At 42.5% G+C, this 24,918-nt stretch overlaps 1 protein-coding gene across 2 annotated transcripts in view; it reads left to right on the top strand.

Moving 5' to 3' along the window:
• FBXO16 (F-box protein 16) overlaps positions 1 to 24,918 on the top strand; it is an 88,399-nt gene that overhangs the window by 46,596 nt on the left and 16,885 nt on the right. For both annotated transcript variants that reach the window (XM_073624863.1, XM_073624862.1), the window contains exon 7: positions 23,869 to 23,971. In XM_073624863.1, coding sequence (XP_073480964.1) covers positions 23,869 to 23,971 — 103 coding nt within the window. The remainder of the gene's footprint in view (positions 1 to 23,868; positions 23,972 to 24,918) is intronic.

Here is a 24,918-nt window from a genome sequence, read left to right as displayed (position 1 = left end):
GCATGTCTGATACATATCTTCTCTCCCCCATTCTGTGAGTCTTTGGCTATGTGAAGTTCTTGGAGAATATATTATGAACTTTAGATAGATGTTCTCCCCATCGCCTGGGGGGCACTTTCCACATACACAAGTTATTGATGACATTTGAATTCAGCATGAAATATGGAGGAGGTGATCGCACCTGGATGATGTCAGCCAATGATTTTACATCATAACTAATGAATTATTGCATCAATAAAAGTTTGGATAATTTTTATACACAGGAATTTGTTATCGGATACATGCCTATTAATTCCCACAGATACCCAAAACATTCTTGGGTTGAGAATACTTTTAGGGTTGTTGGCACGGACAGGCAATCACACCTCTTTCAACTGACATAGAAAAGAGAGCGCTTAGCCATCCTGCTGAGCTACTGAGATATAACATGCACTATACTCATTTGGTATCCCATCATACGTTACAGGTATAGGAATAATTTTAAGTCTTCAACTTTTTGATGTGTGATGAATACATCTGTGATAATAAAACAGGAGCGTAGTGTCCCAGTAGACACTACTAGAGTTAAATTTAGCTTTTGGCCTCCCCTAAACAGTCGTTTAGTAGTGTCTGTTCTGGGTTCTGCTGGTGCAGGCTCTGTTACATTCCCCTGCTTCCCACTGAGTTATGAAATATAGAGACCCTGGCCTGCATATTATTGCCTCTGTAGCCAATTCCTGATCAGGTAAGTGACCAGCAGGGAGCTGAAAGGGGTATAAATAGGCTGGAACCTAGAACAGTTTGCTCTTGTTCATGGGGAGTAAGACCCAGCCTGAGGGCTGGGGCATCCCTGGGAGGCTACTTGCATCTTCAAGAACCTAGGGGTCCCAGATTCTGCTTTCACCGGGGGACCTCTGGCTTAGCCTACTGAATTTTTGCGGAGAGCTAATTTTAAGGCTCCATGACACTGGCAAATCAAGTACAGTAACTGATACTGCAGGTGGCAACACTATGCCCTGACACAGTGGGTGCCAGCCTTCAGGACTTAGAGACTTTATTGGGCTTCATTTTGAGAGCTTTTTCTTAGTACATCCAGGACCATACTCCTTTTGAGGTGTCCCTGTTTAGTACCAGTTTACCCTCAACTTTAAAGGGGATGTCATCATCCTAAAGGAGTAAATCAGTTTTAGTGTCCTCCTACTACATTTTGTTGAAGTTTGTTGGGGTATCCCAAGGCTCACCTTTGCCCTATCCCAGTTCTTTAACAAAATAAGACCACAAAAAGACATGCAGCCTGTTTTCTGACTTGAGTGGTTGTAAACTACCATGTGCCTATCTGGGGAATTAAACCTGGGACCAAACAACCAAACCAGTCCCAAATATGCGCTACAGGGGCACAGGGAGGGAAAGGACTATAACTGGTTTTCAATGACAATAACTTGAGAAATTCCTTATGAATCTTCTGTAAAAGTTGGCAAATTATACAAATCATTGCATTTCCTTAACGTTCCTAGGGACAGTCCAATCCACCACTGCTTTGATCGTCTTGGGATCCTTGCTCTCTCATTCTAGAGAAATGATGCATCCTAAGAAATGGATCTGGTTTTGTTCAAACTCTCATATTTCACCAATTTGATGTAAAGTTGATTCGGAAACCGCACAAACCTATTTGCGATGCTCCTCAAGGTTATCAGAAAAGATTAGAATATCGTACAGATTTGCCGTCACAAACTGATCCAGCAGATCTCGCAGCACATCACTAATGAAATGTTGAACAGTTGCGCGGGCGTTGCAAAGGCCAAAAGACATGACTAGGGATGAGCCGAACACCCCCTGGTTCGGATCACAGCAGAACATGCTAACAGGCAGAAAATTTGTTTGAACACCGTTAAAGTCTATGGGACACAAACTCGAAAAATCAAAAGTGCTAATTTTAAAGGCTTATATGCAAGTCATTGCCATAAAAAGTGTTTGGGGACCGGGGTCCTGCCCCAGGGGACATGTATCAATGCTAAAAAAAAGTTTTAAAAACGTCCGTTTTTTCGGGAGCAGTGATTTTAATAAAGCTTAAAGTAAAACAAAAAAATGAAATATTTCTTTAAATATCGTGCCTGGGGGTGTCCTTAGTATGCTTGTAAAGTAGCGCATTTTTCCCGTGTTTAGAACAATACCACAGCAAAATTACATTTCTAAAGGAAAAAATGTCATTTAAAACTACTCGCGGCTGTAATGTATTGTCGAGTCATAGCAATATAGATGAAAATCATTGAAAAAACGGCATGGGTCCCCCCCCCAGTCCATTACCAGGCCCTTTGGGTCTGGTATGGATATTAAGGGGAACTCCGCACCCAAATAAAAACAAAATGGCGTGGGGGTCCCCTCTGGCCCTCTTCCCACGGTGTCCCCTCTGTCCTTCTTTCCACGGAGTCCCCTCTGTCCCTCTTCCCACAGCGTCCCCTCTGTCCCTCTTCCCACGGCATCCCCTCTGTCCCTCTTCCCACGGCGTCCCCTCTGTCCCTTTTCCCACGGCATCCCCTCTGTGCCCCTTCCTACGGCGTCCCCTTCCGTACCTCTTCCCACGGCGTCCCCTTCCGTACCTCTTCCCACGGTGTCCCCTCTGTCCCTCTTCCCACGGCGTCCCCTTCTGTCCCTCTTCCCATGGCGTCCCCTCTATCCCTCTTCCCACGGCATCCCCTCTGTGCCCCTTCCCATGGCGTCCCTCTTCCCACAGCATCCCCTCTGTCCCTCTTCCCATGGGATCCCTCTTCCCACGGGATCCCTCTTCCCACGGCATCCCCTCTGTCCTTCTTCCCATGTCGTCCCCTCTGTCCCTCTTCCCACGGGATCCCTCTTCCCACGGCGTCTCCTCTGTCCCCCTTCCCACGGTGTCCCCTCTGTCCCTCTTCCCACAGCGTCCCCTCTGTCCTCTTCTCGCGGCGTCCCCTCTGTCCTCTTCCCACGGCGTCCCTCTGTCCCCCTTCCCACGGCATCTCCTCTGTCCCTCTTCCCATGGGATCCCTCTTCCCACGGCATCCCCTCTGTCCCTCTTTCTACATCGTCCCTCTTCCCACAGCGTCCCCTCTGGTCCTCTTCCCACGTCCTCCCTCTGTCCCTCTTCCCACGGTGTCCCCTCTGGTCCTCTTCCCACGTCCTCCCTCTGTCCCTCTTCCCACGGTGTCCCCTCTGGTCCTCTTCCCACGTCGTCCCTCTTCCCATGGCGTTCCCCTCTGGTCCTCTTCCCACGGCGTCCCCTCTGGTCCTCTTCCCACAGCGTCCCCTCTGGTCCTCTTTCCACGGCGTCCCTCTGGTCCTCTTCCCTCGGCGTCCCTCGGTCCTCTTCCCAGGGGAGAGCCCCCCCTGTGATGTAGGGGAGAGCCCCCCCTGTGATGTAGGGGAGAGCCCCCCCTGTGATGTAGGTGAGAGTCCCCCTGTGATGTAGGTGATGCAGGGCCCTCTTATTCCTACTGTATTGTAATCGTACTGTGCAAATTTATATTGTAAAGTGCTGCCTAAACTGTTGCCTCTATTTAAATACTGTAGAATAAGAATAAGAACACTACGAATAATACGAATAATAAGAAAAATAACTTAGGCAACCAGTTGTCACACACTCTGGCAATAAAATACTCAAAAAAATCTGGTGATGCCAGTGAGATTCCTCCATCCATGGTGCAGCTTTGTTCTGGTGGTGGTGACTCGGATGGTTGAGGTGATGTTTTCATCTCCAATCTTTCACTGACAAATGTAAAATTTCTGAAGAGCTGTTGATCCTCTGGTAATATGGGAATACTATGTAGGTCTTCCTCGGACATAATAGTGGCCATATTGAGTTTCTCATGTAGTGGGGCCTTTGGGTGCTGCAAAGATAAAATAGGAAACATTAATCTCACTAGTTTAGACAGAAATTGATCATAAAAGTTAAGGGTACGTCATTTACTCGCTCACATTCTTGTGCGATTTCTGTGTACTTGAATGGGCTGAAATCACACTGGACTGCAACAAAAGTAGTACATGCTCTACTTTAAAAAAAACGCAATGCAATTGGATCAAAGAGTACCCTCTGTACCATGCAATCCGGTGCAGGCACTGTGTTTGTGACCTACATTTGGGGTGTCATTAGCATTGTATTGACACCTCCGCACCTCCGCGGTGCGGGAAACTCATGGGTTTCCCGTACCGTGTTCTGGTGTGAACAAGCCCTAAAACCTCTAACCCCCCCCCCCCCCAAATGTGCCCAAACTTCTTTCTTAATAATATACTTACAGGTAGAGAGAGTAAATGACTTATTGGTGGTGACCGTCCAAACTCCACCTCAGTCCAGTTTATCTTGTTGAAAAATGGATGCGCTTCGATATTTCTCAGCTTCTTCCGCCTGCGCTCCTGTTTTTTCCGAACAAGCTATAAAGGGAGAAACAGAATGTTAAATATGAACAAGCAATAAGTAGACAATATAATCCCTTTTTAAAATGTGTGTCTAATAGTAGTCTATTGACCCCCCCCCCGTCAGCCTACTGTTAAGTCATAATAGTATTGTACAGTATGTAAAGCTTTCTATTAAGCCTCGTTTACACTTGTGGTTGGGGGGGGCTATAAAAAAAATGCTGCCCCTTATGTAAAATGTATCCCCACTGTGGCACTCGGCAGGCAGAACAGTTCTTACATCAGGAATGGGGTGTCATATATGCTTAAGTTAGCCAGCCCTGGATAAAAATTCCCATTTCTTTTTCCTTCTATGTGCTATATTCCCAGTATAAAGATCTGTTTATACTTACCCTTCCAATGAGGTCCTTAAGGTCAACATCCATCTCTGGGGGATACACGGGATCAAGCTGAGTAATTGCATTCTCCAGCCTTCTTATATTCCTGAAGTGTTCATGGAATGGGTGAACACCAGTCGCCATTTCATATAGTATAATCCCCAGTGCGAAATAGTCGATCATGCCATCACACGGTCGATGGTGATAGGCCTGTAGAAAGAAAAGAGAAGAATAATGAGAGCATTGTCATGCCAGGCATGGGACAGAGATGTTTCTATGTCGGGAATAAGTGATGTATTAATCCTCCCAAGTGTCCTAATCTTTCCGGGTTATTTTTGGTTTTTCATTATGGTTTTGAAGCCAACCGAGGTGCAGTTTTTGAAGATGGATCTTAAAGTGTATGTAAATCCTAAACTAGAAAAGGGCCCGTCGGCTTTTTTTATCAATCTGGAAAATATTTCCTGTTGAGTCCGTAGGACAGGAATTAAAGAATATCTCTCCAAAGGGAGTGCCTATCCCATCTTAGAACTGTAGGACAAATGGAGAGGAGTAATCTCCCCAGTGGGGGGGAAACATAGAGCAATGAAATCCTGAAAGGGGTTCTAATCCTTTCCCACTCGATCCACTCCAAACTCAATCAATCCGTTTTGGCTTTACGTATACTTTAATTGCCCCTTTGCAGAGGACGAGGTATATGGCTTAATGGTCTCACCATGTTATAATAAGTAAGGACTGCAGTGAGAAGCCTCCACCTTATTTGTATCTCTAACTTGGGTCATTTTCTGGGAAAGTGGATAATGATGGAGCTGATGTTGGGTTCCAAAAAATGGCTGGATGAAGGTCTTCATGTACATGCAGCCTCGGAGGAACTCTGAAAATTTCTTTAGGATTGAACCCTGCCCACTTTTTGTTAGTTATTTAGTCCAAGCCTGGAAACCCAATGACATGGGACACCCAGGACATGAGAGGAGGCATTTTTCACTAAGTGAAAGTGGAATGCCTTTTTAACTTTACTATACCTAATAATGAAGACCTGAGTATCTAGATAAACAGTAAAATGAAGTCAGTAAACTGTTTCTTACCTCTGGGGCACAATATGCTCTGGTGCCTGCAGCCGGTCCTGTATACTTCATTGGTTCGAAGATGTCCTTGACTGCCAGTCCAAAATCGCAAATCTTTGCATGGCCTGTGCTGCTCAGTAATATGTTTTCTGGCTTAATGTCCCTGCAAGGAAAAGAAAGAGTTAGTATATATCAAACAATAACACAAGTATTAAAAGCCTTTGATCCTAGGGCAGGGGTCTACAAACTTTCTAAAGAAAGGGTCAGCTTACTGTCCTTCAGACTTTAGGGGGTTCAGGTGAGAATAGACAATGTCTCAGGCTTGGTGGTCGTTGGGAGTAAAAAGAATTACATGGTTGCCCATGGTTCAGTGAGGAATGGTGCCTCATTGTTGGTGTCATTGGGAAGAATAGCTTATAGATGGTAAAGTCTGGCGCTTTTATATTACACAAATGTGAATACTATCCAATATTTCAAAAAACTAAAATTATTGTACACTTAATACCACAATTGATTGTACAAACAAATACCAATATGAATTATGTGAATATCAATAGTGCATTCATACTTTGCTATTTAAAAGAATGTGCACAAAAAATCTCGCAAAATATTGTGCATGAAAATTTCAAATCACATAATTTGTATTAATGCCACAGAAATCCATGAAAAACAAAAAAAGGGAAAAAAATTAGCGCTCACATAATTCATATTGGTATTTGCATAATCAATTTTGGGATTAAGTGTTGTTTTTATTCATATTTTTTTTGGAATATTGGGAAGTATTCATGTTTGTGTAATATAAATATAACAGCACCAGACTTGACCATCTATAAACGTATGTTGTGTGATTCACACTTAAAGGGGTAGCAGTTGTATGTAAAGCATTTATGGGTTGGCGTCTTCCTTACAGAAATTGAATATAGTGTTATTGGGAAGAATAGTGTTTCATATCAGTGGAAGAAACAGTGCCCCAAAGGCCAGCAAGGCAAGCAAAGGGCCACATTTGGCCCAGCGGGCCACAGTTTGAAGATCACTGCCTGAGGGTAAAGGATTAAAAAAAGAAAAAAAGCACACACACAGAATTTTAGTAATGGGTGGATCACAGCTTCTTCTATCCCACAATGGTTATGGGGAAGTCTGACTTGCCCAGTTGGATTCTCGTGCATCTTGCATTAAAAACAGTACAAGAGCACTAAGACTTCTGTAGATTTTATAAGAGACAGGTATAGAAAATGCTGCCATTATGTCATCTATGAATCAGAAGCCAGGGGTTGATTTTACCATTTTACCCATAATTAGAAGTAGCAATTTCGGTGATGTCACCCTTCACTTTACTCCATGGTTAATTGTATTATTACAATCTTTACCTGTGTATGATGCCCTTGGTGTGGAGGCATCGCAGTCCACATATGATTTCTGCTGCAAGGATTCGGATGGCATCTATAGAAATTGGGGCTGAATTCTTTATGAGATGTTCTAGGTCTCCTCCGCTCAGATACTCCATCACAAAGGCGAGATAGTCCTGTGTGAAAATAAGGGATAAAGATAAGGGTTAAACGATAGACATCCAGGGTTTGGTGGGGTAATTTATAGAGGCAGACAGTGCAGTGTGGTCAAGCCCCATATAACATTCTTTGCATTTGGTGAGAATGGGGAAGATTACTTACATTTGTCTGAAAGGCACCAAACAGATGGGTGAAAAAGACATTGTGCCTGGTCTTCTCTAGCACCGTACGCTCTACCAGGACCTGACGTCCTTTGGTTCCAACCAGACGGCTCTTTTTCACCAACTTGACAGCGAGCGGATGGTCATAGGCAGCATGAGAAGCTAATAGCACCTGAAGAAAAAAGAGAAACAATATTAATATGGTACAATAATAGTGCAGGCTGGGGATTGCTCTTGATCAAGTAATGGACATCTACTGTACATAACAAGGTACATACAGGAATGGGTACATTTTACTAGAAAATCCACATGGGAGACTACTGCATCGCCAAACTATAGGAAAATCAGCCTAATCACTTACCTTTCCAAAACCTCCCTGTCCCAGTTTACAATGGAATGTAAAGCTGGCCAAGGATGGGTGTAAAGCTGACCCTGGGCTGGTGGATGGGGCTGGTAGGGATAGATTCTCCAATGAACTCTCGGCGCTGGTCCATTCGGTCTGGGAAGATGACTTCTTGCCACTGATAGCTGGATCCAATGCCTTCTTGACGCTGGTCAATGCGACCTGCGAAGATGGCTCCTTGCCACTGATAGCTGGATCCAGTGCCTTCTTGACGCTGGTCAATGCGACCTGCGAAGATGGCTCCTTGCCACTGATAGCTGGATCCAATGCCTTCTTGAGGCTGGTCAATGCGACCTGCGAAGATGGCTCCTTGCCACTGATAGCTGGCTCCAATGCCTTCTTGACGCTGGTCAAAGCGGCCTGCGAAGATGGCTCCTTGCCACTGATAGCTGGATCCAATGCCTTCTTGACGCTGGTCAATGCGACCTGCGAAGATGGCTCCTTGCCACTGATAGCTGGCTCCAATGCCTTCTTGTCGCTGATCCATTCGGTCTGCGAAGATGACTTCTTGCCACTGATAGGTGGATCCAATGGCTTCTTGACGCTGGTGAAGCAGTCATCATTTTTTCCTAGGAAGAGACAGAAAATTGACATTTTAAACTTCTGTTAGCAAATTAGATCTGTGTAATATAAATTATCTGCCTAATTTGTGTTCCTATATAAAACATGTTTCTGGTTAGAAATTCTTCATATACGTGGGTAACATGGTGGCTTTTGGACTTAGGAACCAGTTCTCAGGTTTTAGATTGTAAGCTACGGTTAAAGTATTTTAACATTTAATTTGACCCATAAGCCAATCAAATACGGGACCCAAATGCTGAACTTTCACACTAGTCCTAACAGTGAACCTGACCTTTAGGCTTAACCCCAAGCTAATTCCTCACTCAGCAGAAACTACAATGCTCTTCTCCCATCTTGGTATGTGTATATAGCAGGGATGCCAGTATGTGTATATAGCAGTGATTCCAATATGTATATAAAGCAGTGATTGCGGTATGTTTATATAGCAGGGTTCCTGTTATGAGTATATAGCAGCGATTCTAGTATGTGTAACTAGCAGTGATGCTGGTATATGTATGTCGCAGTGATCCTGGTATATGTATATAGCAGTGATTCCAATATGTGTGTATAGCAGGGATCCTGGTATGTGTATATAGCAGTGATCCTGGTATGTGTATATAGCAGTAATTCCAATATGTGTATATAGCAGTGATCTCATTATGTGTATATAGCAGTGATCCCAGTATTTGTTTATAGCAGTGATTCCAATATGTGTATATAGCAGTGATCCCAGTATGTGTATATAGCAGTGATCCCGGTATGTGTATATAGCAGTGATCCCGGTATGTGTATATAGCAGTGATCCCGGTATGTGTATATAGCAGTGATCGCGGTATGTTTATATAGCAGGGTTCCTGGTATGAGTATATAGCAGTGATCCCCGTATGTGTTTATAGCAGTGGTTCCAATATGTGTATATAGCAGTGATCGTGGTATGTGTATATAGCAGTGATCCCAGTATGTGTATATAGCAGTGATCCCGGTATGTGTATATAGCAGTGATCCCGGTATGTGTATATAGCAGTGATCCCAGTATGTGTATATAGCAGTGATCCCAGTATGTGTATATAGCAGTGATCCCAGTATGTGTATATAGCAGTGATCCCGGTATGTGTATATAGCAGTGATCCCAGTATGTGTATATAGCAGTGATCCCGGTATGTGTATATAGCAGTGATCCCAGTATGTGTATATAGCAGTGATCCCAGTATGTGTATATAGCAGTGATCCCGGTATGTGTATATAGCAGTGATCCCAGTATGTGTATATAGCAGTGATCCCAGTATGTGTATATAGCAGTGATCCCGGTATGTGTATATAGCAGTGATCCCGGTATGTGTATATAGCAGTGATCCTAGTATGTGTATATAGCAGTAATGCCGGTATGTGTATATACATTAGCAATGTCCATGGTATTTATACAGGAGTGATCCCAGTATGTGTATATAGGAGGGATCCCGATATGTGTATATAGCAGGGATCCCGGTTCATAGTAATGATCCTAGTATATGTATATACAGTATATAGCAATGTCAATGGTATGTATACAGGAGTGATCCCAGTATGTGTATATAGCAGTGATCCCAGTATGTGTATATAGCAGTGATCCCATTATATGTATATACATTAGCAATGTCCATGGTATTTATACAGGAGTGATCCCAGTATGTGAATTTAGCAGTGATTCCAATATGTGTATATAGTAGTGATCCCGGTATGTGTATATAGCAGTGATTCCAATATGTGTATATAGCAGTGATCCCGGTATGTGTATACAGCAGGAATACCAGTATATGTATATACATTAGCAATGTCCATGGTATTTATACAGGAGTGATCCCAGTATGTGTATATAGGAGGGATCCCGATATGTGTATATAGCAGTGATCCCGGTTTATAGTAATGATACTAGTATATGTATATACAGTATATAGCAATGTCAGTGGTATGTATACAGGAGTGATCCCAGTATGTGTATATAGCAGTGATCCCGGTATGTGTATATTGCAGGGATCCCAGTATATAGTAATGATCCTAGCATACGTATATACAGTATATAGCAATTTCCATGGTTTGTATATAGGAGTGACCCCAGTATGTGTATATTGCAAGAATCCCAGTATATGTATATACATTATATATAGCAATGTCCATGTATGTATACAGGAGTGACCCCAGTATGTGTATATAGCAGTGATTCCAGTATGTGTATATAGCAGTGATCCCAGTATGTGTACAGTATATAACTGTGATCCTGGTATGTGTATATAGGAGGGATCCCGATATGTGTATATAGCAGGGATCCCGGTTTATAGTAATGATCCTAGTATATGTATATACAGTATATAGCAATGTCAGTGGTATGTATACAGGAGTGATCCCGGTATGTGTATATAGCAGGGATCCCAGTATATAGTAATGATCCTAGCATGTGTATATAGCAATTTCCATGGTATGTGTATATAGCAGGGATCCCAGTATATAGTATTGATCCTAGCATATGTATATAGCAATTTCCAAAGTATGTATACAGAAGTGACCCCAGTTTGTGTATATTGCAGGAATCCCAGTATATGTCTATACATTATATATAGCAATGTCCATGTATGTATACAGGAGTGACCCCAGGATGTGTATATAGCAGTGATGCCAGAATATGTATATACAGTATTTAGCAATGTTAGGGATATGTATACAGGCGTGACCCCAGTATGTGTATATAGCAGTGACCCCAGTATGTGTATATAGCAGTGATCCCGGTATGTGTATATAGCAGTGACCCCAGTATATGTATATACAGTATATAGCAATGTCAGGGATATGTATACAGGAGTGACCCCAGTATATTGCAGAGACTCAGATTATAAAGGTAGCACAGCAGGATGGAGATGCTATTTTTAGAAAAATGTCAGTTATTTTCAGTTGAGTCCAGAGAGATTTGAAAATGAGGCTCCCATAGCTTTGTGACTGTTGTCTGAAATATGAATGTTTTCTGTTGGGACACATAAATGACATGTTTGGTGACATTATGTATAAATGATGTAATATTAATGTTGTGTATAGATAATGTAATGGCAATGGTGGGGCTCAGTCAGTGAATGTTGGAGTGATTTATATCAGATTCTATTATTAGATTTCACTCTCACCTGTTGCAATTTCCTCCTCCTTCTCTTTTTTCCCAAAACACGGGAAAAAGCATTTAAAAATGCTCCTTGCTCCGCGTTTAAACGCCCGCCACTTCCCCTTTTTTGGAGGGGTTGTAGTGTTAGGCATTTCAGTGGGCTGGTGATCCTCTAACAAAGAATCACATTTATCTGCAGGTTTCTCTTTGGTGGTGGTCAGAGAAACGTTTGCTTCCTTCCTCATTTCGCGAAAAATGCTCATTTTCCAATTCTAAACAATATCAGATGATAGAAAACACGACACACAATGATCGCTTCCTCTCTGATCAAAAGACACTGAGTGACTGGCCACCAACTGCCACACACATCCTTTGATGGACTGTTGATGACATCATAGTGCAGTCTCCTTTTTTCTTTTTCTTTTTTTTTTTTTTTCAAACAATGTCAACTTTATTGAGCTGAGGATTACATTTGAAAATAACAAACGGCTGAAAATTGAAATCTCTATATTTGTATAACAGCTCTGTGAGTGTCTGCACATTGGATCTAATTTTTTTAAAAGTAATTTTCCATTACTTTCATTTTAAAGTGGATTATTTATTTATTTATTTTGAAATAAGGACACCTCAATTACATTTTTGGTAGAATACATAGATTAGTGAAATGATGTATAATTGGTATAAAGAGTTTTTTTTTTTTTTTGCCCTCATGATATTTTAAATTAGTAATTATAATGGTGATTGGATGAAGATGACTAGACCAATACTCATACAGGGATCACTGCCAGGTCACTCATTAACCACTTGCTGACCAGGCTTTTTCTGGCACTTTTTGTTTACAGGTTTAAGGTTCGATTCACACCTATGCATGTTGCTTTTGAGCGTTTTTGGAGTTTTTTTTTTCATGCTTGCCATGTTTTTGAGCAGCGTTTTTGTAGCGTTTTTGCCGCGTTTTTGCCGCGTTTTGCGTTTTTTTTTTTTTTTTTACAGTTTTTTTTTTTTTTACTGTATACAGTCCAAAAAAAAAATTTAAAAAAAAAAAAAAAACGGCAAAAACGCATCAAAAACGGTGCAAAAACGGTGCAAAAACGGTGCACTTGCGTTTTTGATGCTTGTCCATTGAATTCCATTACATGCAAAACGCTGCTTCTTGCATGAAAAATAGTCCCCGACCCTTTCCAAAAACGCAAAGAAGATACAAAAGGCATTGATGTGAACATGTTCCATAGGAACCCATGTTAAAAAATTCCCATGCATGTCTGCAAAATGCAAAATGCATCAAAAAACGCGCTAGTGTGAATGGAGCCTAAATCAGTATTTTTGTTAGAAAATTACTTAAAACCTCTAAATAATATATGTGTGTATGTATATATGTATATGTGTATGTATATATGTATATGTGTGTGTATATATATATATATATATATATATATATATATATATATATATATATACATATATACACACACATATATTAAAGTGTATTTTGATTAAAGTGTATTTTTTCACAAAACACTTGCGTTGGCAAAACCATGTGACATAAAAAATTGAAAGGACACCCTATTCCCTAGGGTGTCTGCTAAAAAAAAAAAAAAATTATATATATATATATATATATATATATATATATATATATATATATATATATATAATTTTTTTTTTTTTTTTTAGCAGACACCCTAGGGAATAGGGTGTCCTTTCAATTTTTTATGTCACATGGTTTTGCCAACGCAAGTGTTTTGTGAAAAAATACACTTTAATCAAAAAAGAACGCATTAGTTACCCCATTTTTTTTTTGTATAACGTGAAAGATGATGTTTCACCAAGTAAATAGATACCTAACATACTTAAGGACCAAGCCTATTTTTGACACTTGTTGTTTACAAGTTATAATCAGTATTTTTTTGCTAGGAAAAAAAAAAAAAAAAAAAAAAAAAAATATATATATATATGTATATATATATATATATATATATATCAAAGACTGTGGAGAATAAAATGGCGGTCGTTGCAATATTTTATGTCACAGGGTATTTGCGCAGCGGTCTTTCAAACGCAATTTTTTGGGAAAAAATACACTTCACTGAATTTCAAAAAAACAACACAGTAAAGTTAGCCCAATTTTTTTGTGTATTATGATAGATGATGTAATGCTGAGTACATAGATACCTAACATGTTACAGTATAAAATTGCGCACACTCGTGGAATGGCGACAAACTAGGGTACTCAGAAATCTTCATAGGTGACGTTTAAAAAATTTTTAACGGTTACCAGTTTAGAGTTACACAGGAGGCCTTGTGCTAGAATTTTTGCTCTCGCTCTGATGATTACGGTGATATCTCACATGTGTGATTTGAACACCGTTTACATTTGTGGGTGCGATTTACGTATATGTTTTCTTTGGTGTGCAAGCACACAGGGACGGGGGCGCTTTACGTTTTTTTTTTTTTTTACACTGTCACTTTAAAAAAAAATCTGATCACTTTTATTGCTGTGACAAGGAATATTAACATCCCTTGTGACAGTAATAGGATGTGACAGGTACGCTTTAGGGAGGGATCTGGGGTCAAAAGTACCTTTTTAAAAAGCAAAAAAAATGTTTTTGATCTTTCGCTTTTAATGTATTTTTTATTTTTCCCAGCCTGGACTGGGAAGGACATCATGATGTCACTCCGGTCCTCCAAGCCCATAGAGTCAATAAAAGAGTGTATTTTTTTCTCAAGCGAACTGGCGGTAACGGCAATGGGGGAGGTCTCCTCCCGCCACTTCAGAAACCGTCCCAGTGGCTCATGAGCTGCTCAGACTGAGAAAGCCGGCCGTCTGCTGAATAAAACGGCACCGGGTTTATGGCTGATATCTTCAGCCATAACCCTGGTAAACCACTTGCAGACCTCAATGTACACTAATTCATGCTAAAAGTGTTCTATAGAGTTGAGGTCAGGACTCTGTGCAGGCCAGTCAAGTTCCTCCACCCCAAACTCACTCATCTATGTCTTTATGGACCTTTCTTTGAGCACTGGTCTAAATCATTTGATGGAGAGGGGATTATGGTGTGGGGTTGTTTTATAGTGGTTGGGCTTGGCCCCTTAGTTCCAGTGAAGCGAACTCTTAAGACATCAGCATACCAAGACATTTTGGACAATGTCATGCTCCCAACTTTGTGGGAACAGTTTGGGGATGGCCTCTTCCTGTTCCAACATGACTGAGCACCAGTGTACAAAGCAAGGTCCATGAAGGACATGGATGAGGGAGTTTGGGGTGGAGGAACTTGACTGGCCTGCACAGAGTCCCGACCTCAACCCAATAGAACACCTTTGGGATGAATTAGAGCGGAGACTGCGAGCCAGGCCTTCTTGTCCACATCAGTGCCTGACCTCACAAATGCACTTCTGGAAGAATGGTCAAACATTCCCATAGACACACTCCTAAACCTTGTGAACAGCCTTCCCAGAAGAGTTGAAGCTGTTTTAGCTGCAAAGAGTGGGCCAACTCAAGACTAAGACTGGGATGCCATTAAAGTTCATGTAAAGGCAGGCAACCCAATACGTTTGGTAATATAATGTATATATACGTATTGTGCTAGGCAAGTGGTTAAATGACCATCTTTTCAACCAAGTATTGCTGCTAAAAATGATCTAAGGAGGTTAGTGAAGGAAACGTATCTGACCTGCTTCCAGCTCCTCCTCTTCCAGATTTCAGAATTTCTCCTTTGTGTTTAATAATTAAGAAAGAGCCAAAAAGTTTTTGGCTTCATACATCGTTTATCTGACCAATACGTTTTCACCTCATACATGACTTCTTACCAACAAGTGTTCTCTGAAGCATGTCCTGGGTTTGGATTGATAGCTACAAGTAGTAGATTCATCCTAATTGACGTCTTTGACCACATTCAGGCTTCAGACTGACCTGCGGATTATGGGGTGTGCCTACATATTTGGGACTAAACAAATCTACACGGAGAGAGTGTAAGACACCACCCTGGGTTTGTGATCCATGCTTTTTAACCACTTCAGTACTGGGCACTTTTACCCCCTTCCTGCCCAGGCCAATTTTCAGCACTGTTGCACTTTGAATGACAATTGCGCGGTCATACAATGCTGTACCCAAACCAAAAGGTATGGCATGGGAATGGTGGTTCTATTACGTAAAAATATTACTGGAGCCTGAGGAGGGTTAAAACTAAACCACTAAGTATGCATCACAAATCTTCTACAAACAAAAATGTTCAATGTCAATAAAACTCAAAAAATAATCTATTCCTTGCAACCCATTTTTTTTTCTGAAATATTTTATTTCAATGATTTTATAGGCTCAAAAGAAAAACGAAAAAAAAAAGCATGTACACCGTTAAATTTTTTGTAACAGAACTGTAGTTTCCAGCAAGCCAGATGTGTAATGTATGATTTGATGACTAGATGTACCTAATAAACATGAATACCTCCTGATCCTAATTACTACACATTATCTGTACAAATGTTCATATCCTAGAATTAAAAAAAAAATCATCAGTCAAAATTACAGATTTTTTTTTTTTCCATTCTTTATTTAAAATTGACAGATTTTCCAAATGCTGACATAAAATACATCTTGTATGATATATCTGTGGCTCTTGTCTCTGACATAATCCATTGGGGTTCAATATTGAACCCTACGGACTAAGACTTGGCCATACATAGTCGAATTTCAAAAGAATTTTCTTTTGAAAATCAGAAAATTTGTGCGTTTTGCGATCTGATGGTTCCACCATTGATTTCGAAATTCGACCAACCAAGCCTTCAATTTCAGCTCTTGTTGCTACAGAAAATTATTTTCGTGGCCGGGAATCTTCTTTTCTTTCCGTCAATTTTCTTTTCTTGCACATGCGCATTTCTTTCTCCATTACATTTCTCACAGGATTCTCCCATCATTCATTAGAAAATCGTTTGTTTTTCAAAAAATGGCCAACATGCCCGATTACTCAAATTCGAAAAATCGGCTGTTTCTGCAGCCCACTAATGGTGCGAAATACGAACGAAAATTCTTAGATAAGATTTTAGAAATTCGACCCAAGCCTCGCACACACGATCAGATTGTTGGCAGGGGATTGTCTGTTGACGGAATGTTGTCCTAAAATCTGACTGTTAGTACACTCCTTTTGAGAATTGTTGTCCAATTTTCCACCAACAAATGTTGGATGGCAGGCTAGTAAATTTTTGGCGGACAACGGTTTGACGTCAGACTTTCGTATGGTCAGTACACAAATCCGTCACACAAAAGTCGAAAGTACAAACACTCATGCTCGGAATCAATGCTCACCAAACACCAAATTAGAAGGGGCGCAAAGGGTGGCGCTCAAGAGCTGAAATTCCTCGTAGTACGTCACTCCTTTCGTGTTTGCTGGCCAACAATTGTGTACCGCTAAGCCTCATACACAGGATCGGATTTTCCGCAGACAAAGCGCCAGACTTTTGTCCGAAGGGCGTTGGCCGTGAACTTTTCTTGCATACAAGCGGCACACAATTGTCGGCCAACAAACACGAACGTAGTGACGTACTACATGGCTTTTCAGCTCTTTAGCGTCACCCTTTGGGCACCTTCTGTTAATGTTGTGTTTGGTGAGCATTGATTCCGAGCATGCGTGTTTGTACTTTGGACTTTTGTCTGACGGACTTGTGTACACACGATCGGAAAATCTGACAACAGACCGCTGAAAATTTATAAGCCTGTAGAAAGAGAAAGGAAAGGGTTTTGGGACTTTAAATGAAGGCTCTGAAGAAGAAGGGACACCTTTGAAACGTGTCAGCCAGCAGCGGTTCGTACGTCCTCTTCCTAGGACCTGGAAACTGCTACCAGTGGACCAATTGCCTTAGGATTGCTATATGCGCGACATTTTTTCTACCCTTGTGAGTAGATTTTAATTATGTTTTTAAATAAATATACTGAAGGATAGTGCACAAGGTTGGTGCGCCCTCTTGTTTTCTTTTCGTTGGACTTTAAATGAGGCATGTGCATGTACATAATGAAATAAAGGGTATCTAGTTGTAAACAGGCTACATGTCATAGTTCCCAATGGGAACAACATGTAACCGTAGGATTATAAGTTTAAATTCATAACTCCAATCAATGAAATGCAATTAATAGATACAATACACAGTATGATATATCATATAAATGATATATAAAACATGATTTCCACAAAGAGTAACATAATAAATAATAATAATCATAATCATATCGACATATTTAATGTTAATAATTAATAAACATGATTGGTACAGGCGAAGGCAGAATGGCAGATAATAGATTAATTAGATACAAATACAGGTTCAATTATTATAATCGTCATGATAGATGTAAACATTCAATAAAATTAACAGAATTCATAATTTTAAGACAAGCTTGGCTTGGCATCCTTGAGTCAAAACTCAACGCGTTTCATGGCGTTGGCAGCCAATCATCAGGAGTAGGATGCATAGACTTTGGCTTCAAGGTAAGATGGAAAAAATAAATAAATAAAATCTAAAAGGGTGTACCATATACTCGACAAGAGGGAACTGAGGCCTTATACGTTACCTATGGTGTAGCCCATATATATATATATATATATATATATATATATATATATATAAATAGATAGATGGCCCAGCAGTTGCCCAAGATGGATTGGGACGGTGCCATCTCGCCCGGGGTTGAGGTGGGGGCAAACCCCCCCCCCCCCCCTCTCCCCAGAAACCCAAGGGGAACCAGAGAGGGAGCCATGGATGACAGCAGCCGGGAAGCGGGCCGGGCAGCCACGACACACCGCCAAAGAGGCAGACCCATGGGACACATGTCAGGCTCTAGGAGGAAGAGTAAATAAAAGGAAGTAAAAATGAAATATGAAGAGATGAAAAGGGATGTAATATTAGGTGTATGAAAATAAATAAGGGGTGGATGATTGCACGTGCAATGTGCTAAACATGGCACCGATGCGCCAAGGTCCAGCCCCGCCCCCACCACCCCACAGGATGAGAGGAGGGCCAGAACTGGGTGCATCACAACCCCCGGGACGAGAACACCAAATGACAGAGTCAACCCCCCAGTGGGCGTAGCTGGCTAAATGGATGGAATAAAGGATGTGGATCTATTTTAAGTGACCTGAGCCAAAAGAAAGATCTAACTAGAAACCAATAAAAATATATATGTGCAAGGATGCCAGCTTATATATAGATAATATTAGAATTCTATGGCTGTGAGATATGATTAAAAGGATGTGTTGCCTACCATCCAACATTTGTCCGCAGAAAATCCGACAACAATTGTGGAGCGTACAAGCGGTCTTATTTTAGGCCAACAGTCTGTCAACACACAATTCCCATCGGAAAATCCGATCGTGTGTGCGAGAGCTTTAGTATGCAAGACAAGAACCAGGCACACGCCCTTTTGACAAAAATCAGACGCTCGGTTGGCCAACAATCTGATCGTGTGTGCCAGGCTTTAGGCTGGCCATACATGGTTGACTTTCGAAAGAATTTTCTTTTGAAAATCAGAAATTTTGTGCGTTTTTTGTGATCTGAAATTCGACCAACCAAGCCTTCAATTTCTCCTCCTGTTGCTAGAGAAAAGAACTTTCGTGGCTGGGAATCTTCTTTTCTTTTCCGGAATTTTCTTTTCTTGCACATGCGCATTTCTTTTTCGATTACATTTCACGCACGATTCTCCCATCATTGATTAGAAAATCGTTCGCTTTTCAAAAAGATTTCCAACATGTCCGATTACTCAAATTTGATTGCCGCACAAAAATCGACTGTTGCTGCGGCCAACTTATGGTGCGAAAATCGAACGAAAATTCTTAGATATGATTTTCAAAACAAAATTATTTAGAAATTCGACCCATGTGCTGTCATTCAGCTATAGCGTGGTTGACAAGTGGTTAATAAACCTGCTATGTCACTTTTTTGGTGTAAAAAAAAAAAAAAAGATAAAGTGTTGCATGAGTAATTGTCATTCAAAGTGTGACACCTCTGAAAAGTGAGAAATGTCCTGGTCAGGAAGGGAATCACACCGTTTGGTATTGAGGTGGTTTAAATGCCTTTTGTTATGGTGGCTCAGGCAAAAGAAGGGGCCACTTCACCAGAAAAGGATAAAAAATTGGGCATGTGCCGTATTTATTCGATGCTTTGGGTTGCCGATGATAATAAATGGCACCACAACGAACCAAATGTATGATAACGTGTATGTTCCCGTAATGTACTATTGTGAAAACGTGTGACTGGGTCCTTATGGGGCTAACCATGAATAGGCTCCCTCAATGCGTGAAAACACACGTGTGCTGAGGTAATGTATAGTCTGTATCCGCCGTATGGCCAGCTTCACCTATACACTATGCGGTAATGTGTGTGCCATGATGTATTGTACTAAATGGAACCACAATGCACTAGAGCAACCCATCGCCAATGTACTATCCATATACTGCGTTGGCAAACATGGCGCAGGTGCGTTTTCTGGGCTGGTGTGCACCACGCGGTTGCGGCCTTTATGTCAGGGGTTATTTGTCAGAGCAGTGGCGGCTGCTGTTTTATTTTTTTTTATTGGGGGGGCGATCTGGCACTTACCCCATCTGGGTGGCGGGCTGCGGGCAGCGGCTCCGGTGTCCTCGAGCACAGCAGACTCCATCTAGGGGGCGGGCAGCAGTTCTGGTGCCCTCGAGCACAACGGACCCCATCTAGGTGGCAGGCTGCGGGCAGTGGCTCCAGTGTCCTCGAGCACGGCGGACCCCATCTAGGTTGCAGGCTGTGGGCAGCGGCTCCGGTGTCCTTGAACACGGCAGACCTCATCTAGATGGTGGGCTGCGGGCAGCGGCTTCTGTGTCCTCGAACACGTCGGACCCCATCTAGGTGGTGGGCTGCGGGCAGCAGCTCCGGTGTCCTTGAGCACGGCGGACCCCATCTAAGTGGCAGGCTGCGGGCTGCGGCTCCAGTGTCCTCAAGCACGGCGGACCTCATCTAGATGGTGGGCTGCGGGCAGCGGCTTCTGTGTCCTCGAGCACGGCGGACCCCATCTAGGTTGCAGGCTGTGGGCAGCGGCTCCGGTGTCCTTGAACACGGCAGACCTCATCTAGATGGTGGGCTGCGGGCAGCGGCTTCTGTGTCCTCGAACACGTCGGACCCCATCTAGGTGGTGGGCTGCGGGCAGCAGCTCCGGTGTCCTTGAGCACGGCGGACCCCATCTAAGTGGCAGGCTGCGGGCTGCGGCTCCGGTGTCCTCAAGCACGGCGGACCTCATCTAGATGGTGGGCTGCGGGCAGCGGCTTCTGTGTCCTCGAGCACGTCGGACCCCATCTAGGTGCTGGGCTGCGGGCAGCGGCTCCCGTGTCCTCGAGCACGGCGGACCCCATCTAGGTGGTGGGCTATGGGCTGCGGCTCCAGTGTCCTCTCCTCCAGCACGGGCGTTTCCTTTCTCCTCCTAGGTGCTAGACGTCCAATAGGATTGCCTGACGTTTTGGCCAATCAGAATACGGGTCCCATGACCTGCTTCCTGATTGTCGGGGATGAGAATTATTGTGAAAATAGCGAATATTCATTTGCTATTGTCACACAACTGGGTGGGATCGGGGCGCAGTGCTCTTCGCAGAGTCTCTGGTCCTCCACCATGGGCAACGCCAACGCTGGACCTCTGGATTTACTTTATGGGTGGATATCACTTTATTTCCATGTGGATAATATAATACAAATATTTATAGGGTTTATGTATGAGATACACAGACTGTAGGGAAGAGTGAGGGGTCATCAGAGTCCCCTCAGGATCCTCTCATGAGAAGTCAAACATCACCATAGCAACCTGATTACAGAGATACTGTACAGCCAGCTATTCATACCAAAAGGCCAGAATGATGGCATAGCACCCCTACTGGACACTGATAAGAACAGATACTACACTTGATTTTAGCCAATTTACAACACATTAAATTAGTGAAAATTCATTAGTGTTATGGTCAGGGGGAAGAATGCTCCTTACACTTGTGGTCATTGTGAAGAAATACCCTCTTTTAGATAGCTGAAAAGATCAATGGTTCAAGAAAGGAAGGGTAACCCCTGCAAGTCGCACATCTGTGACCTCCTACTGCAATGAATATATTTATTATTATTACTATTATTATTATTATTATACAAGGTTTATATAGCGCCAACAGTTTGCGCAGCGATTTACAACATGTGGGCAGACAGTACAGTTATAATACAATTCAATACAGGAGGGATCAGAGGGCTCTGTTCGTTAGAGCTTACAATCTAGAAGGGAGGGTCAACAGGTAACAGCTGTGGGGGATGAGCTCATGGAGAAAATGAAAATACAGTTGTTAGGTGTGGGTAGAGTAGGCTTCTCTGAAGAGAAGGGTTTTAAGGGATCGTCTAAAAGCTAATAGAGTAGGAGATAAGCGAACAGATTGGGATAAGGAGTTCCATAGGATTGGAGAGGCCCTGGAAAAGTCCTGGAGGCGAGCATGAGGAGGGAGGGTTGATGAGGGAGCTAGCAAGCAGGCGAACAAAGAACGATTAGGTTGGTATTTTTAGACCAGGTCGGTGATGTAGCTGGGGGCAGAGTTGTGGATGGCTTTGTAAGTAGTTAGTATTTTGAATTTAATTTGTTGGGTGAGCGGAAGCCAGTGGAGGGTTTGACAGAGAGGAGTGGCAGACACAGAGCGATTGGTAAGGTGGATGAGTCTGGCAGCAGCATTTGTGATGGATTGAAGAGGTGATAGACTATGTAGAGTTAAGCCAATGGGGAGGGAGTTGCAGTAGTCGAGGCGAGAGATGATCAGGGAGTGAATTAAGAGCTTTGTTGTGTCATTGGTTAGAAAGGGACGTATTTTGGGGATGTTGCGGAGGTTGAGGCGGCAAGATTTGGACAGTGATTGGACGTGGTGCTTAAAGGAGAGTGCAGAGTCCAGGATTACACCTAGAACCTTGGCATGCGGGGATGGGCTTATAGTTCCTGGGGCGGTGAGGTGAGCAAGCTGGGGTCCACTGGCAGATATAGCAGGTAGGGATCAAGCAGAAGCATAGTTGGTGAACAAGCCAAAGGTCGATAACAAGTGGTCACAGGTTGGCATTGAGCAGAAGCATAGTCAGGGAACAAGTCAAAAGCTGGTAACAAATGGTAGCGGAGATACAGAAGATACAGAAGATACAGAAGATACAGAAGATACAGAAGAGTGGGTTATTTGCGCTTTTCATCAACATAAGTGGTGACTGCTCCAACGAGTCTGAGACAGGAAGTCCAGCCCCATACAGGTTTACATTCCTGTCCTGCAGCTCCCCGAGCAGTCCTGATACAACCAGATTGCTGCTGAGAACATCCCATCATTGTTTTTTTTATCTAAAGTTGCTTCATAAACGCTGAGAGAAGGACTCGTCTTCAAAGACACTTTGTCATCAGACACTTTGAGGTTCCTGATGAAAGAAATGGCATGCGGGCTTTTGGAGTTTACATGCTGCAATCTGGCTGTAGAAATAATTCTTTTTGGCTGCAGTGGAGTGGAGCAGAGAAATAAAGCTGACTTCCAGCCTTCTTTTCAGTCTTGCACAGTAATGCCCCTTACACACGGTCGGATTTTCCGACGGAAAATGTGTGATAGGACCTTGTTGTCGGAAATTCCCACCGTGTGTAGGCTCCATCACACATTTTCCATCGGATTTTCCGACACACAGAGTTTGAGAGCAGGCTATAAAATTTTCCGACAACAAAATCCGTTGTCGGAAATTCCGATCGTGTGTACACAAATCTGACGGACTAAGTGCCACGCATGCTCAGAATAAATAAAGAGATGAAATGTATTGGCCACTGCCCCGTTTATAGTCCCGACGTACGTGTTTTACGTCACTGCGTTCAAAATGATCTGATTTTCCGACAACTTTGTGTGACCGTGTGTATGCAAGACAAGTTTGAGCCAACATCCGTCGGAAAAAATCCATGGATTTTGTTGTCGGAATGTCCGAACAAAGTCCGACTGTGTGTACAGGGCATTACACTGCTGTGCCGAAAATGCTTACTGTATAAGGTGACTGTGTATTAATTGCCAGATAGTGGAGGTGGAAGCAGTGCTGGATCAGTAACTGAATATAATACATTAGTCTAGTTTCTAAGAGATGAATTTTAAGGAATTATTATTATTATTATTATTATTATTATTATACAGTATTTATATAGCGCCAACAGTTTACGTAGCGCTTTACAACTTGAGGGTAGACAGTACAAATACAATACAATTTGATACAGTAGGAATCAGAGGGCCCTGTCCTTAGAGCTTACAATCTAAGAGTTGCCATCATCATTTGGTAGTAATATCTATTATTTCCTGTAGGAAAAAGACCAGCTTAGCAGTCTCAGTTTTGAACAAGCAGAACCTGGAGCAAAAAAGGACACCATCGTCTGCTTCCTACAAGCTGCGAAAAGCCAAGTCATTGGTATGTACTTCTATTGACATTTATCACTAAGCTCTCCCAATCTAAGGCCATTGTCACTGGACCAAAAGCCACCTGAGCTCTCCTATGTGCACATTGTAATTTGTGTTTATCATAGACAGCAGTTCCCTGACAGGCAGCACTGCTACAAATATCAGTGCTGCCCATCCTGAGGAGATGAAGCCATAGAGGAACGGACTGCCCCTCAGCTGTATTATTACTGTTCATCCAGAGGAGGTGAGGCCATAGAGAAACAGACTGCCCATTAATTACATCAGTGCTGCCCATTCCAAGGAGGTGTGACTATACAAAAGGGATATGCAATTCGCTAAAATCCAGCTGTTGCAATACTACAAGTCCCATCATGCCTCTGCCTCTGGAAGTCATGCTTGTGGCTGTCAGAGTCTTGCTATGCCTCATGGGACTTGTAGTTCTGCAACAGCTGGAGGCCCGCTAATTGCCTATCGATGCTATAGAGGAACATGCTGGCCATTAGCTATATCAGTGCTGCTCATCCTGTGGAGGTGAGACCATAAGGGATCAGGCTGCCCATTCGTTATATCAGCGCTGTCCATCCTGAGTAGGTGAGGCCATAGAGGAACAGGCTGTCCATTAGTTATATCAGTCCTGCCCCCCCCCGAAGGTGGTGAGACCATAGGGGATCAGGCTAGGGATGAGCCGAACACCTTCCTGTTCGGTTCGCAGCAGAACATGCGAACAGGCAAAAAATTTGACAGAACACACAAACACCGTTAAAGTCTATGGGACACGAACAGGAATTCCCCCCAGGCACAATATTTAAAGGAATATTTCATTTTTATTGTTTCCCTTTAAGCATTAAAAAAATCATTGCTCCCGAAAAAACGTCCGTTTTGAAAAAATATTTTTGCATTGATCCATGTCCCCTGGGGCAGGACCCGGGTCCCCAAACACTTTTTATGACAATAACT

Source organism: Aquarana catesbeiana, linkage group LG04, assembly GCF_042186555.1.
Source record: "Aquarana catesbeiana isolate 2022-GZ linkage group LG04, ASM4218655v1, whole genome shotgun sequence".
Taxonomy (NCBI): domain Eukaryota; kingdom Metazoa; phylum Chordata; class Amphibia; order Anura; family Ranidae; genus Aquarana; species Aquarana catesbeiana.
The sequence above is the reverse complement of the archived record's forward strand: the minus strand, read 5'-3'. Positions and strand labels throughout refer to the sequence as shown.